Source organism: Quercus lobata, chromosome 10 (genome assembly GCF_001633185.2).
Source record: "Quercus lobata isolate SW786 chromosome 10, ValleyOak3.0 Primary Assembly, whole genome shotgun sequence".
NCBI classification, from domain to species: domain Eukaryota; kingdom Viridiplantae; phylum Streptophyta; class Magnoliopsida; order Fagales; family Fagaceae; genus Quercus; species Quercus lobata.
The window spans coordinates 44,179,622-44,196,736 of NC_044913.1; the positions used below are offsets into that span (position 1 = coordinate 44,179,622).

General features: G+C 35.7%; 1 protein-coding gene across 2 annotated transcripts; it reads right to left on the minus strand.

The window, feature by feature from the left end:
- Positions 1-392: 392 nt before the first annotated feature.
- Positions 393-15,427, minus strand: LOC115963207 (importin beta-like SAD2). Of its 2 annotated transcripts, none has more exons than XM_031082138.1 (22): positions 15,117-15,427; positions 14,713-14,848; positions 14,550-14,637; positions 14,078-14,227; positions 13,295-13,457; positions 12,687-12,871; positions 12,415-12,588; positions 11,144-11,289; positions 10,937-11,060; positions 10,612-10,792; positions 10,090-10,249; positions 9,930-9,971; positions 9,722-9,840; positions 9,442-9,640; positions 6,813-6,944; positions 6,118-6,221; positions 5,761-5,940; positions 3,268-3,407; positions 2,955-3,094; positions 2,172-2,335; positions 1,441-1,567; positions 393-1,337 (listed from the first exon to the last, which is right to left on the minus strand). In XM_031082138.1, exons 1-22 carry the CDS (start codon positions 15,204-15,206, stop codon positions 1,177-1,179), a joined length of 3,105 nt encoding a protein of 1,034 aa, XP_030937998.1. In that variant the 5' UTR covers positions 15,207-15,427; the 3' UTR covers positions 393-1,176. The 2 variants fall into 2 exon arrangements, with proteins under 2 accessions (XP_030937998.1, XP_030937997.1); XM_031082137.1 differs by having other exon boundaries at positions 457-1,337; positions 12,415-12,603.
- Between the last annotated feature and the right edge of the window lie 1,688 nt (positions 15,428-17,115).

Here is a 17,115-nt window from a genome sequence, read left to right on the forward strand (position 1 = left end):
TGTCTCATATCCCATGTAAGGATATACGGTCCATGATTCTCCCTCCAATTCTTTTCCACCTTCCCATGCAAGCCTATTTTATGCAGTCTATCATCGTATACAACATGGGCGGGCCGCTCCTGCGCCAACCCAAACTATCGAAGGACACGGCCTGGGTGGTGTGTCTCTACTATGCAAAAACTTCAAGATGAATTAGGTATTGCATCTGATTTTTACGCTACCAACGAACCCTTGGAGCATATACACACCTACATAATTAAGTTACATGCGGCATTCTATGAGAGTAAGGGTGGACTTTTGTACAACTTTAGTTACATGAGCTACCAATGAACCCACTTTTGTACAACTTTAGTCACTTAAAATCATTTTCAGTTTTAGATGACTATGAACAATGAAAGAAAAGCATTCCTCCGGAAAATCCAATTCTTTAAAAAATAAAAAAATCGACAACAAATAAATAGACGTTACAAGATGATGACAGATTTCCTCTCATGAATCCACATTGTATAAAGAATAAAGTGAACTGTTTTACAATCAGCAGCAAGCTACCCTCAGAAGCCCTGTGCAATCAACCCAAACTCCAAAACCCAAATAAACCAATATTTGAACCAATATCGTAGGACTCTATATACCTAACAAGAGGGAAAAAAAAGGGGAAAATTTTTGGTGGTCATACTCATACCACCCCACTTAATTGCCCATCCGCAAGAAATTGAAAGAAATATTACAGACCTGTATGCATGAAACCCCTACTGCTCTCAAGCCAAGAGAGCGGATCCTAGGGTTTCTAAACAAATAAATCCTGGAAGAGGATTTTTCAACTCAAAGAAATGGTGACCAACATGAGACAAAGGAGGAAAGGACAACAAGGCTGGTCAAGACAGGCATATTTCTGCCATAGAATTGCCAGACTCACCAGACAGACTACAACTCAAACCTGGGATTGAACAATGGACTAGTTCCGGATTGCACTAATCCCATGCTCTGTATATCAATGGGAACTTGGACACGCAAAGCTCCAAGAACTTTAAACTTCAATGGGGCTCACCGACCTCTATGATCATTGAACCAACCAAATGCTCCCAGAGTGTGGCAAACAACCCTCTGTCTCTAAACCATTACCGCTTGAATGTAATATGCAAAGCAAAATTTTAGCCCCAGCAAGACATCAAAATCTTAAGAAGCAACAGTAGCTGCTGCCTTCTCCATTCTTTCCTTTTCAATTTCCACTCTCCTCTGTTCAGCGTGCTGGGCAACACCATTGGCAAGGGCCTGATAGTGAAAGTCAAGTGTCTGCGTAAGGTTCTGGAACCTCAATGGATCCGATGCTTGCAAGGCTGGATTTGAAATGAGAAACAAAAGGGGGGCACAGATCAGCCAATAACATCAATACTAAGAGTTCAGTTTAAATGGGAGTAAAGGGTTACAGTTTCCACTTGCCTTTGATTGAATCCACAAAGAAAATAAAAGGGTCCACTTCATCAATGGGCGATTGCAATTCTTCATCATCACTGTAGTCATCATCCGAGTCATCATCATCCGAGTCATTCGGCCGGAAAGCCTTCGCCTATGAATTCACCAAATTTTAAGTTAGAAAAGGTAATGAATAAAAAATGTAACTAACATATTAAGAAGTAATACAACCAGCATATAGCATGACAAAAAAATACAAAATAATGTTTTAATCCATAAACAGAATTCACATATCCATACAAGAATGAACTTGTGACATCACCCCTCTAACTCTTGTTAATAGGGAGTGCCATTTGATCCAAATATCATTGGCACAAATAACATAGATGAAAATATGATGCCAATGACTTTAGCTCAAATGGCACTCCCACTGAAGAGTAAGGCGGAGGGTAAGATTGTAGGTTCAAGGTACATGTGTACCAAGAAAAAGAAAATAATTATTTTAGCTAATTAGAGAATTGTGGCCATGCAATATGTCAATAGTTTGGATATTCACCTTGGAGAATATTTTGTGTCAATAATAACTTAAATCAACACAAAAAGATTGGGGTTTTCTTTTAAGGTTTGGCTTTCAGATGTGAGTAGAGCCATTGTTCTTAAGGAAAATGACATCAAAAGTCCGGAACAAAAGTGTATGTTGTTACAATTTCATAAAATACACACCATAAGATTAATGTTAAAAGCAAATAAAAATACACCTGTTCAGCCAACTTTTGAAGTCTAACGCTGTCAGCTTCATCCCCATCCTCAGTATCGACTCCCATTTCCTTGTCAGATCCATCGCCATCATCATCTTCATCATCAGTTTGAAAACCATCCATACCATCATCATCATCTTCAGCTTCTTCTTCCTTTGCAGCTTCTGCCCAGTAAGTATACAAGTTTAGAAATTATTTTACAAATGATAAGAGACATATCAAAACTATAACTACATATGTACATTTATATCAATATATATTGTAAGCGCAAAGTGGAGGGTCAGATTGTGGGTTAAAGACCCACCAGGTGTGTGTGTGTAACTACCAATACAACAACATCAAAGTCCCAGTCCAAAACTTAGGGTCGGTTATGGATCCTCAACAGATCAATCGGGTTGGCCACATGTATTCATCTATACCGTTTTATCCTAAACAAATTCGCACCTTGTCACCTCCTTAATTAACATGTCTTTTTTAACAACTACCAACATTTTTTGAGTTTTCTCAACCTCTTTGAATCAAATAATTACTTTTCACTAAATGCATTAGTCACTCCCTTTTGCATAAGCTTGCAGACTCAGTGCCACTTGATGCTAACTCATGCTTGGCAAGCCTTGTGGCCTGTCATGTTGTGGTCTAGTGTAAGTGAAGGTATGTGAGTGGTGGTAGGATTGTCTGGCCTGGCAGGCTCTGTGCTTATGCATTGAATGTCATGCATGCCCTCCCTTGTGTAATCACCAATAATATATATATATATATATAGAGAGAGAGAGAGAGAGAGACCTGCAACTTGATCTTTGTACGCAACTAAGAGATCAAGTGCTGCCTTGAAAACACGCCCCAAAGCTTCAGCTGGCAATTGATCAGCCGGAAGCAACAGGAGTGATGTCAATCCCAAGCAGCAAACCTTCTTATCGTGTTCCCTGTAACATAAAATCATTCACATGAAATAGCCAAATCTTCCCAAAGGGTAAATGAGCTGTGGTGTCAAGTTTAAACAAACTTGCACGCTGTTGTGGAATGAAAGGGTTTGTTCTTTCCCCCCAGGAGGGAACTTGTGGCACAGTAATTTGGCAAAACAAGACTGTCATTGTACCTTTTAAAATTAGCACGTAAACCACTCTTCTTAACTTGTTGCAGCATCTGGAACCAAAGATTAAAGATTTCAGTCGCAACACCTAGCTTTTGTAATATACTGAGAGTCAAAGAGGCATTGTAGTAAAGAGCATCCGCAATCTGCACAGATATATATAAATATATATTAGAAGAATTTCACAATAAAAAAACGCTTTCATATATCACAAGAAATTTTGAAGCACAAGCCTAGCAAACATTAAATAAATCTGCAACTATTAATACCCTAAGCAAAAACTTCATTTTGAAGTGGCATAATGACATCTTATTAACCACAGAAGCATAAACCATTATGTTATAGATTTAACATTCAAGTTTTTAGTTTAGGGAGAAGTTAAGACAGAAAATCTATCCTTGACAGGGCTCTCAACACACTCTTCTACTAGTCAATGACAAACCAACAAAATGACAAGTCCTAAAAACCTATTCCAAACAATCTAAGTACCCAAGCTGCAAGTTCACTAGTCACTAAAAATGTAGATGAGTTCAGCTTGGGTAGGTTATCTAGCTGATAAGTCCAGCACAAACATTATTGTCATAATCAATTAATCTCAAAGGACCACACAACAATTGTTCAACCCTAAAGGGAGATGAGGCAACTAGTCAAGAGTGCTATGGCATAAATATGGCTTATATATTTTATTTTCCTCAGGTTGTTAAGTTATATAGAAGTTTGACTAATGAGATGATAAACCTAAGTGTACAGGTTCAATACAAAAAAACTTCCAAAACAATGCAAAGAGACAATGCCAATTGCACCAAACAGCCATACAAATTGTGTATAAATAACAATTTCAACTCAAAGAGTGATGACTCAATGCTGTTGAAGGTATATTTTTTCTCACTCCAAATTGCACCACTTGTCTTCCAAACATTCCTTGTCAACAAAAAAACGCATCAATCACCTTGATAGACATCATCCATTCTAACCCCGAATATTGAAAAGAGAGACTAAAGGTCATTAGTGACCACAAAATGAAGTAGCAAATGATCAATAGACTCCCCACTACGGCTAGGCGTTCAACACCAATTCAACTGAATGAAATTCTTTTCAATTAAGTTATCCACAATTAGAATTTTTGCCAGGCTGTTCAGACGAAAAAAGCAACCTTTCTAGGAACTTTACAACTCCAAATACTCCAAGGGAATTACATACAATTAGAACCTTTTAATACATAACAAGAAGAATGGAAATCAAATTGAGCCATGCCTTAGCTTCCAAGGTAACCTATCAGCCCCTCATTTTCGGCATATAATAATATTTTAAAAAAAGAATCCACCGACTCAAGTTTCAATTGTAAAAGGCATGAATAGATATAAGATTCAAGAATTGATCCCCCCACCATCTTTGTACGCAAGATGTACACGAGCATCTTAGTCGGCAATGCTCTCAAATAAATTAGGAAATAATTCTTTGTGAAAAATGCTTCTTGCCATTAATAAAAATCCATTACTTATAAAAAAATTAAATAAATAATAATAAATAAATCTTTATGAACAATGTCCCCACACCATTCATCATGCCAAAATACACCCTTCTATCATCCCCTAGTGCAAACTTAAAATATCACAAAAACCTCCCCCAACCCACCATTTGATACTAAAACAAAGGCTACACCCATGAAGCCTTTTATAACATTTAAGATCCATCCACCCTTATTCACCATATTTACCCCAATGACATGTGTCCAATAGTGATTTCCTTCTTCACCAGATCTCCACAACCATTGACTTAGCTAGCTAAAACCCCATGACAGAATGGAAACAAATCAAATTCCAATGAAACAAATGAAATTTAAATTCGTCACCTAGCCAACTCTTTAAGTAAGAAATCCCACAACTTTTCCAATCTATTTGCCACAGTTGGGGTAGTGAATAATGAGAGGAAATACGTTGGTAAACCAAAAAGTGTACTCATAATAAAAGTAACATCCCCCCCCCCCCAAAAAAAAAAAAAAAAATCTTCCAACCCCATTCTTTCTACACGAAGATTAAATGTTGCAATTGCCCTAAAAGCAGAACCCAACAGAAAAAATTATGTTCCTTTTTATTTATTATACAGGGAGAGGCTACACACCAAATGGTCAATTTGGAAGGCCCAAAAAAAAAAAAAAAAAAAAAGAGTTAAAGACCCACACCCCCCCCCCCCCTCCCAAAAAAAAAAAAAAAAAAAAAAACAGTATAAACGAGAAAGTCTTAATGTCAGATGTCATAGAAAACAATGAAAGAAAATCACATAATAACATAAAAGCATGCTTGTCAATGACATTCTATCTAGGAATGCCATGTAAAGGGGAAAAAGCAGCAAGGTGAATTTTTTTCCCTTTTTCTTTGGTCAGAGGGTGGGTGGGGGCAGTTGTTTAAAATTGCAACTCAAAAACAAAAAGCATATGAAAATAAAGCACTAGAGGACAATATGAATACTTATGAAGAGGAGTTTGTGTTTGCTCCCTACCACTTGAATAAGAAGACATTTCAGGTATGACTTCTCAGCCCGACGCAACCGCTCAACCGTGGCTCTAAGATATGGCTCAACCCATTGATCCACTTGCCCTTTGCAGTTTTGGAAGAGTACTTGAATGAGCTTTGGAGCTGGCTCGATATCATTGTCCTCCATATTTTTATCTGCCATGATCTGCATAATCGAAACAACACGCAGACCTTATCAGCCAGGGCGGAGGAAAGGAGTATAAAGGTAATTTAAAAGAATCAGTTCCACAAAAAATCATTTAGCCTTTTTCATTTACTTTCAAATGCTAGAACTGAACAGCTAGTAGTCAATACAAATTTTATTAATTAAATAGGAACTCACAGATGAAATCATACTCCAAAGGCTTTGCTGGTAATCTGGCTCTTTACAAGCGAGGAAATGTGCAGTTCCTCTGGATACGTAATTATCCAAAGGAACCAGAATATCTGAATGAAAATAGAACTAATGAGAATCAAAATATGGGGAAAGTACATGAAAAGCACTACAAAACAGGTTCTTCAAGTGAAGCTTGTTAACAAAATATACTCAATATTAATTACTGGATGATATCTTGCACCTTAAGTTGATTACTGTGTTTAAAACCGACTTCCATGCCCAAGTTTAAACAATACGGTGCAACTTAATACTCCCTCTGTCCCCCCCCCCCACCCCCAAAAAACCCCCATTTGCAGATGTTACAAAATGGATGCCCCATTTAAAAAGTGAACCGAGGATGAATTTAGAAATGCTCTAAAAAAATAAGTCCATTAATTTTCAAGGCTTAGTTGGGTGGTTTTGATTCAAGGCCTTTAAAAACTAAAAATTATATTCCCCAAAAGTGATTAACAAAGTGGATTGTGGAACAGAGAGTAATTGATAGCGATTATATCATTAATTTTTATTAATAGACTTCATCCCAGTCTTATGTCATGCAGTGGATAAAATGTTGATTTCAGATATTTAAGGATTACAATAGTGCAAAAAAAAAATTCCCTACAATTTCTAACCAAGTATACAATCAGTAGAGAAAAGCATACTTGGAAAGTAGTCAATAGCAAAGTCTGCCAATGCTTCCATCATCAATGGCCACAGACTCCACATGTCCATAGAAATTGTCGGAGAAAAGAAAGTCATATATGACACAATTTCCAAAACTTCTTCAAAAACCTCTGCACAGATACATCAGAAAAGGGTATTTGAGTGTTAAATTCAACAATGAACTTTAAAATAAAATTTTTTTTTTTAAAGGCAGTGTATAGAGAGAGATCAGAGATTTAAACCTAAAAGTCTTTGATACCAGTAACTAATTAAAAAGATAAAAGCATTAAACAGGTAAATTTTGCATCCTCTTTTGAGTTCAATGAGCACAAAAGCTTCAAAATAGAACTGCATATACTGCTAAGAGCCTCAGAAGAACCATAGATGTACTGTTCATGTGACTCCAAAATAGGCCACTTGAAGTGACAAAAATGGCAGAACATGGTGCACTATATTGTAGATGTTTTATAACAATAATAGACAAACCAAAAGGGCAGGCAGACCAAAGTATGTAGGCACAAACTGAGGAAGAACTACCGGTGACTGGCTGGAAACAAAACCTAACAACTCAGAGAGGCAGGAGACCTCCAAAAAGTATACCTTGAATCTTCAAGGACTTTCACTGCCAGAACTATGCTAACATTCTGCTAAGTAATTTAACCACTACATTGCAGAAAAATAAACATTACCAATGCAAAGCTGTCAATCATCTTACTTCAACTACATCCACTGTTGACCACTGTTGTCAACTTTATGTCCACACTGACTTATTGACTTATTGGTCAAACACTCTTTCTACACTGTTCTCTGCTCATTTCACCCAACTTCTATCTTAAATGTAAGGTGTAAACAGGCACTCAGCAATATCCAGTGGGCAGTGTAGGGTTTGGGGTCAAACCGACAACCGACCCGATTATGGTGGGTCTGGGATCAAATGACCTGTTCACAACCACGTGAATACAGGTCATCAACTGCCACAACAGCTAAATTGGTCGAAACCTCCTTAAACTTGGAGGCATCAACAAGGCAAAGCTGAGATTTCCAATCAAGATCTTGCAAAATTGTTTGTAACCTTGCCAAATCTGCGAGATATTTCAACAAATCAACTATACATGAAGAAAAATGGCAGAAATCAGCGAATAGAGAAGAAAGAGAATAGTGACTTTCAGTCAGATTGGTTGGAGTCGGATTTCAGGCAAGAACTGCCACTCAACCCAAGATGGTCGGGTTTTCTAGGAAAAGACCCGCCATAGACCATCATATTGGTAGAATCGGACAGCTCCATTGGGTCTGAGTCAGGGCTGGACAGCCCTACATGCTTTAATAGGTTGAGTCATGAGTGGTCTAATGATAAATCAATTTATAGTTTGGACCAAGTTTTGGTTATTTTGTAATTTAGGGCAGATCCATAGTGTTCTGCAAAGCATATGAATTGAATGGCTTCTAAAATTTTCTAGGAGTACCAACTGTTTCAGGGTTATTTTCATCAAGTCCAAGTTAATCTTTTGGTGCTTTTGGGATTAATCTTCTTTAGTTTTCCAGACTCTGATAAGGGGTATTCACGTATTTTGGTTATTGAAGGCATGCGTCCCAAGTGCTTTTTGTGTTTATCACCATCAAACGCGTTGTTCCAAGGAAAACGCATTGTCTTTCCTTCCAGTGTTCAAGACAAAGGATTTTAGGATTTTTATGGGTACAAAATAGAGAAACGTTTATTTAACTTCAGGAAAGGCCAAAGGATGAGCAGCTTAAGGCTTATAAGTTATAACCATAGAAACTAGTTTAATTTAGTAACAAAATTCTTGACCTTAAATTGTTTCTCTTTAATTCTTTTTTTCATTGGTTGCTAGCTTTGGAAACCTTTTCTTTTACTTCTCTCCTTGATATGATTGACCATTGTACTTTGACAACTTGATTGTGTGCCCATTGTATACTTTCTGTGTACTTAGGATTTTCATTTCTTAAATGAAGTTATGTTACTTAAAAAAAAAATTAGTAATAAAAATACAAGCATGTCCAGGACAAGGCATGTTTAACAAATGAGCCAAATGTAAGCAAGACAAAGTTCCACTTGCCTAGGCTAGCAAAATAAGGCTCATGCAAGCTTATGAGAAGGTGAAGGAGCTTGTGAAAAATATCTGTAAACAGGTTTGTATAGGCTCGCACAAAAAAAAAAAAAAAAAAAAAAAAAAAAAAAAGCTCATTATGGAAAGAGATGCTAGCTACCCAAGGAAAAATGTCTTCAAAATTATTGTGTCCACATTTGGAAGATACGGATTCAATTTTACATGTGAAGGCATAAGGACAGGATACTGAAACCCTTTACGTACCCATACAAAATAGCAGTAATACCAATCCTTTAAACAATTGTCAACCGAGAACACTCAAGAAGGTAAAGAATCCAATGTTAACATGAAGCCAACTGAAGTTCCAAAAGGCCTACTGACTAGCATAAACAGAAAACATAATACACAATCAAACTAGATACCATTGAGAGTTATTGATAACAATATATACAAGGCCCACCGATCCTCTTCAGCAGCAAAATTTTTTCAGGAAACAAAAAGATCAGAAAAGAATAGAAACAATGTAAAAAAATGAGCCAAATTGAAGCGTTAGAATAAATACCTTGGCCATCACTTGACAACATTCTACGCATTATAGGGAGCAAAGTTGGCTCAACTTGGACAAAAAGGTGAGGAAGCCTGCTCACTGATTCAAGAATTGTGCTAATGGCACGCAAACAGCCAACTGCAGCCAAAGCACCAGGATCATCAGCTTCATCTTCAGCTTCAGCTGTGTTCATACACCTCCAAAATGCAGCTGCCTGAATATTTATTATTAAAAAAATTGTCAAGCACTTCTGAATATATGTGTAAAATAAAATAAAAATGGAGGCAAACAGTACCAAATTCTGGCATAACCCAAGAGCATAAGGTGCCATCTCCTCCCCAAACTTGTCCACTATAGTCTCCAAAGTAAAGACAAGGTCCTCATTCTCAACCTCATTCATAAGTTTAAAGAACTCTGGATGGAAGAAAATATATATATTTATAGAACTCATTGAATAATTTGCTTAGTTAGCAGAATTTTGCAAAGTTTCACAAAGCACATACCATCAAGGAGTTGAGGAAGAATTGGACGGATTTCATTCAAATCTGCATTGTGAACAAAATGCAATCACTGTCAAGATAACCAACATCTACGCTAATGGAAAAATAAACATTAAGAAACACAGAAAAACACACACACACACACAGTGTAGCATATATATACCTCTGCAAGCTTCAACAAAAGAACGCAATGCAAAAACAGAATCAACACGAACGGGAAGTTCTGAATCTCGCATCCCAGATACAACACTGTGCAAAGCTTTAAGGAAATTGTTCTGGTCCGCAAAGTTTATATGGGCATACTGTCCTGCAACCCATGCGGCCTAATATCCAGAATATTCAGGAGAATAAGCTAGTGTCAAAAGGCAGAAAAATAACAATTTACTGAAAATAAACGGCATGCTAATCTGACTAGTATAGCAAAATAATCAGATGTAATTTGTCAACCTCCTGGCAAAAGGCAGCAAAATAACTATTTATTAAAGATAAAAATTATCATTTGAAATTTTAAAGTACAATAAAGTTTAGATACAACACTTGCTAAAGTCCTAAAATCAGAGTTTGAAAAGAAAAGAGGCGAACAGTAGAGTTTTAAACTATCAAAACATACTACAACATCAAATCCAATGAGTAGCCAAATTTGATAATAATAAATAAGCAGAAAAGAAATTTTAGACCAACAAACCTTGGCCCTAAGATGCCCAACAGGACTATTGAACTCAGGGAAAACATGTTGCACTAACATAGGCTCAAGTTGGGACTTATAAGGTTCAGTTTGCTTCAATTTATCACAAAGAGCTCCAATAGCAAGAAGAGCACCATCTTTCTGTCTGTAGGGTTTGTACTCTACTGGTGCTTCATCATAACTGGAAGAGAAAATAATAAAAGAAACAAAAACAAGCCCATTAGAGCACCCATTATGTGATACACACATTGCAGGCCATAAGATAAAAATATAGATACAAACGTACATAAATACACACACACACATATATATATGCAATATATACCTCTTAAAAATTCCCACGATAAATTGAATAAACTTGTGAAGATTTTCTTTTCCACGCTTTCTAACCAACTCACTAACAAAATCCATGGCAGCAGTCCTCGGACTGTATAAATCTTCAATGATATCTGCAGGAAACCCAGAGAAGTCCTAAATTGCCTAAACCAGTCCAGGGCCTTTAAAGAAATAAATTCAGAACAAAACGCCATACCATAGCCCTTCCTCACATACTCATGTGGGTCTTCATCCCAAAGCTTTTGATCATTGTCATTGAAGCACATAAGGGGGAACACTATCTCAAAAAGAAGACTATCAAGTCGGGATTGGAGCAGAGTATACATGGTATTCTTTGAGATACTGCATATATAATAAAATAAAATAAAAAGAGGGTTATAAATGTTCTTGGCATAATAAACACTTAAAATTGAGTTTTAAAGAAAATGCATATGTTATATATGTAACTTGAGTTTTGATTTTTTAAAATATGCTGGCAGCTCTATTCCCTTAGGGTTCAAATTACTAAAGAACTTTCAATAAAGCACATACACAACTCTTGATAATACCATGTTGTAATTCAGTCAAATCTTTACAAATTCACCAATAAACTTATGTAATTATTTTTTCTTTTTTTGGAAAATACTGACAGCAACATTTAAGGGTTTTTGCAGTCACAACCTAGTCTTAGCAATATTGAGTATGCCTTATTTTGCCACATATTCTCCAAGATCTTTCTGCATCCAGGTCTTAATCCAAATATACACTGGTAACAACTCCAAAGACACACAGGCAATTAAGATATTTCTTCTCTACCTTCAAAACTAGACTCGAATGAAAAATAAAAGTCGCATATATATATATAGAGAGAGAGAGAACGGACGAAGATGCCAGGCCCAAATAGTAAAAATGGTCTAAACCTCATTAAATTTAAATTCCATATAATACTTCCAATTCTTTATTCCATCCATCTCAAAATAGCAAACCCTTTGTAGTTTGCATGAATAATTATTTAAGTTTAGGTGTAACACTGCTCTTAGCTATGAAGTGTGGTGTAAGATGAACTGGTCCTCTATGAGCCTTACAAATCTACGATCGTATCATTCTTAAAAAATCAGAAAACAATAAATGATATTCACTTTTTCCAATAAACACAACTAAACAGCTGATGCTACTGGTGAGTAGATTGATTAAACCACAAAACACATAAAAGAAAAGGATGAAAAGGACTTTGATCTTCTTTTTTTGGATAGATAAGTAGAGGGGGGAAAAAAGTAGTTAGATCTATGATAATTTTATCTCTTTTTTTTTTTTGGATAATGCAGGGAACCCTTTTTAAAGAAGAGCCCTTTTGACTTGCCTCTAGATAGTAAAACCTATGGGCAACTGACTCCACCTACCAAAACCAACTGCGGGGTAATCCAGGAGCATTCACCCCTGACGAGCTATGACAAATTTATCTTGAAAAAGCGAAAAATGTAAAATCACCTGTTGCTTAGGTACTGAAGAATAAGGTTGATAACTCTGTCAGGTAAATAGCCACCAACACGAATCACATTCAGCAAATTAATGTGACACTCCAAGATCTTTCCAGCATAGTTCTTCTGAAACATTTGAGCAAAAGCTTTGTTTTCTGGGTTTTGAAGTTTCAAATCTCCAAACCTGAGTAAAATAAGACTTTAAATGGCAATGAAAAGTCAAAATGCCTCTTGCAGCAAGCCTCATACTTATTTGAACATGTTTCAAATATAGGAAAATACCGTGTGTACAGCCTATTTAAAATGTGAATCGTCCATTTCTTGACCTTCCACCATCCCCATGATTTCCTAAGCTCGGGATCAGCAGGCTGCCCTTCCAAGGGAACGGGACTCTCCAACATATTTAAGAAAAGAATCATCCACGCATTGAAGACATTTGGATCAAATAGCTGCTTTGGAATCTCCAACTGAAAGAACATACAACAAACCCAAATGATATATTCAAGTCATCTTCTGAATTAAGAAATCAGCCATGCTCAATTTGGACATGATAGAGGAAGAAAAATATGACAAGGTAAAAAGTTCCTCTTTCTCCAAGACTTTTCCAAAACAAAAAGGTGGACTAAAGCTCTCTTCAGATTTTTCTATTTCTTTTTTCCGTTAATTTGACAGTAATTTGAAAGGCAGAGGACTATTTGGAATTTTAAGTGATGTCAACTTTAAACTTTCCAAGATATACATATAGTTACTTGGATAATAGTTCAGGATATATATTTGCAATTTATCCAAAATGAATTTAAGCTTAATATGAAATGGGAACATTGATAACCACCAAGAATAAAAACCCATGTATAAAGGTAGACTGCAAAACTCTCAATCTAAGCACGTACATATATGGATGACCAAAATATTTTACAAATAAGCTTGATCAGATCTGCTACATCCAATGGTGGGTTGACAATCTGGACAAGCCTGTTGAATATATTAAGCAGATGAGGGAATGTCTCCTCAACAATGTGATAAACCGGTGTTCTCTCCTCATCAGATTTGAACCTAAGAATATAAAAGAATGGAACACATTTCAGAAAACAAAGTTAGCACATATCTTGCAAACAAGGGAAAAGATTCTACGTGAAAAAATATTTATTATGCGATAAGAGTACCCCATCAATCAGAAATGTATCAGTCAATAGCATTGCTGAAGACATCAATACACAAAAAAATATAGTATAGGATGGTAAAGTTATGGTTCTTTCCCAGATTTATAATGTTCAAGTGTACTGATCCCATGCCTCACACCACCCAAGTAGTGTTAATGCATTCACTAATATGTCGAAGGTACAAAGAGACATAAATACATGGGGACATATAGAGGATGCTTAATGATGCATGAATAGCATTAAGTACAAGGATGTTGAATCAGATAACTTAAAGTTTAATTAATACAGAAAGGGTAAGGGAAAAAGAAATGATGATAACGGTGCAAAATCACTTTAGTATACTCCTGGTTGGTTGAATCAGAAAGCAGGTCCTTTAGGACTGAAACCGTGAAGGTGAGAGAGTAACCACATTATTTGGTTTGCATAATCTCGACTATCAATTGAACTTATGTAATTTAAATTATGAACAAGGAAAAAACTTTACCAAAAGCAGGATAAGAGATATAAACTTACTCGTATTTTCTAGCAAGAATCCGCAACACGTACAAAGCTCCATGGACTTGTTGATCTTGTAAGTTATGCTTCACCCAGTCCAGAAGGCGTGGCCACTGTTCGGGGTAATCAGAATTAATAAGCGTCTTGAGGCATTCACCTAGCTGTGCCCTATACAACATGACATTTCAAGTTATTTCACATTAGAAATAAGAATGACGCTTGCGTATTACCAGGAATATCATAAACTCCATAGCATGTCTTACAAACACATGAACACACACTAACAACAACAACAAAGACAAACACGCGAGGTTTTGTATAGTTAAGAACAAATGGCAAGAGGTTTTTTCCCCAAATCATCACAAGAGGTTATTTGCAATGCAAGCACGCACAGAGATGCATAACTAGAAGTATCCATCCATTAGAAATATATGCCACTACAACTAATAAAACAGTAATAGTTCCCAAAAAAAAAAAAAAAAAAATTTACCTTAACAGAGGAGGAAGTTGGGTTACAAACACTAGAATATGATCCCTCACCATGTCTTTATCAGCCGGCAAAATCTTGTGCTGCTCATCTACATCAAGCCCAAACTGAACGATTAGAGATCAAAAATTTAGCAACAGATTAATTCTTTAAAAATCCCGCATACCCGGATCGTGAGGCGCCCAGTTCTTCGCGATGAAGTTCTTGAAATGAATGCTAGCGGCTTGGCGCACCGCCATGTCACAATTATTGTCCACAATGATTTGCAATAGCCTCACCAAATGCTGAGGCGTGTATTGAAACTGCCATTTCCAAACACCATCAATCATTCTTCAATCTTTTTTTTTCAATTCCAATTACCAATTACAATTACAACACAAACCAAAAATCAACCAAACAAGAAATGATCTTAATCTCAATCTTAATCTCCAAGAAACTAAAATTTTCCAAGCAAGTACCAAAGCGTAGGTATTGAATTACACATAATCGAACTAGAACAAAGCATAATTCTGATTTTAGCGAAATCAAACAAAAAAGAAAAATTCCGAAAATACGAATTGATTGAAAAACCTGATTGAGGCTTTGCTCGGCGGCTTTACGTTCATCGGGATTGGGGCTCAGAGCAGCTTGGAGAATCACGGCGAGGCTTGGAAGATCCATTTCCGAATCAAAGGAAAGAAAATCGACGATCGAGATTGATCTGAATATAAACCCCTTTGTGCTATGAATCTCTTTCTTTCTCTCTCTAGGGTTTAGAATCAGAGGGAGAGAGAGAGAGAGAGAGAGAATGCGTGTTCTTGTGTGTGTGTGTTTTTGAGCTATGCGGAGAGAGACAGCAAATTGAAACAATGGTGGCTGTATTTAAAGCTACTAGGGTTTACGGTTGCTTTTAAAGTTTTTAAAGTTTCAACCAAAATAACATACACTCTATTTTAGACTCTCGTTGACTCGGGCACATACAATTGGGGGTGTTTGGTAACGGGGATGAAGTCAACCGGGTTTGGAACATGCAGGTATTAGCTTCTTTTTTTTTTTTTTTTACTATTCATAGGTTCATTACACTTTTTGATACTATTTATGAACTTCACTATACTATTTCAACCATATTTTATCTTTATCCACGATACTTTTAGTAAAAAGTTTTCAATTTAAGATTTAGAGTTTAAGTTGTTCCCAAACACACTCTTAGGATGCGTTTATACTAGTTAACTTTATTTTTCAATTTTTAAAATTAAAAAAAAAAAGTAATACTACAGTTATAAACTATTTTACAACATTTTTACAAACTATTGATGTGACTAATTTTTTATTAGTTTCCATTTAGACCTACTATTAATATCATTTTTTTATAAAAATCTAGCATTACTCACTAAAAAAATCCAATCAATGATTGAATTTTTTTTAATGGAAGTTGATGAAGAGCCTTAATGGAATAAAACTTAAAAAGTAATATTACAGTCACAAACTATTTTACAACATTTTTACAAATTGTTAATATGACCAACTTCTTAATAGTTTTCCATTTAAACCTACCATTAACATCATTTTTTTATTTATCAATAATCACTTACCACATTAGCATTTTAGAAAAAAAAGTTTTATTTCTAGTATTACTCAAACTTAAAACCCATGTACTTGAAATAAAAAGAAGCAAAATTGTAGGGATAAAATGAATTTTGTTAAAACTTGAATTTTAACCTTTTTAAATACAAGAAATGTTACATTCATAATATTTTTACAATATTTTCATAATAAATTTTAAGTGATAGGTTGTTATAGACTGTTATTGGTGGGAAAAAAAAAAAGTAATTTTAGTAGTAGTAGATTCAAATTAAAAACTTGTAATAATATGTCTTTAATATTTATTGTGAAAATATTGTAGATATTAATTACTGAAAGGCTGAGAGCGTAACTTTTAGCACTGGGTTTTCAGTTGGTGCGTGTACGAATGACGTTAAAAAGGCATATTTGCCGCACGTTTGCTCTCCAGGCTGTCTTGTAGCAGACTAGGGATGTCCCATTTTGGCAACTTGCAATATGCAATGTCTAATCCTCCATGTACTATGTGCTGTTTGACACCTAGCTATGATTGCTAAATTTGTGTTTTTCCTTAACCAGGTATTCTAAAAAAATCTTTTGATCTATTTTTTTAACACTTAAAAATATAAAAATAGATTCTCGGAAATATATATTTATATTTATTTATTTATTTATAAAAATCATGAGAATTGCTAAGTCCGGCATGTTGTTATTAGTTAATAAAAAAAATGATGTCAGCAGTTGTCCTAAATTATAAGTGTAGGGGCGGTTTTTGGGGCCCAGACCCAGCAAGTAAGTGGTTCTGTCCCAAAAGTTTCCAGATAATTAATTTGTAGAGAGCGGGTTACAGAACTAGGGCTAGACGAAGTGAATGTCAGTTAGATGTATGTCATGCAACATATTGAACGTGAGAATATTCCATTTTAGTTCATAGAATATCGATCTGAGGAGACGTATAAGTGCACCTCTTGCTCTGGTTACAGACTACAGAATTCTTTCACCTCTATCTTTCTCTCTTTTTACTCAATTC

Excerpts from the sequence above, each read along its gene's own strand:
- LOC115963207 (XM_031082137.1), bottom strand. The coding sequence starts at position 15,206 with ATGGATCTTCCAAGCCTCGCCGTGATTCTCCAAGCTGCTCTGAGCCCC. Across the intron at positions 9,972-10,089 it reads TTTTGTTGAAGCTTGCAGAG|ATTTGAATGAAATCCGTCCA; the intron begins GTATATATATGC and ends TTCACAATGCAG. Across the intron at positions 9,841-9,929 it reads TCTTCCTCAACTCCTTGATG|AGTTCTTTAAACTTATGAAT; the intron begins GTATGTGCTTTG and ends TCTTCCATCCAG.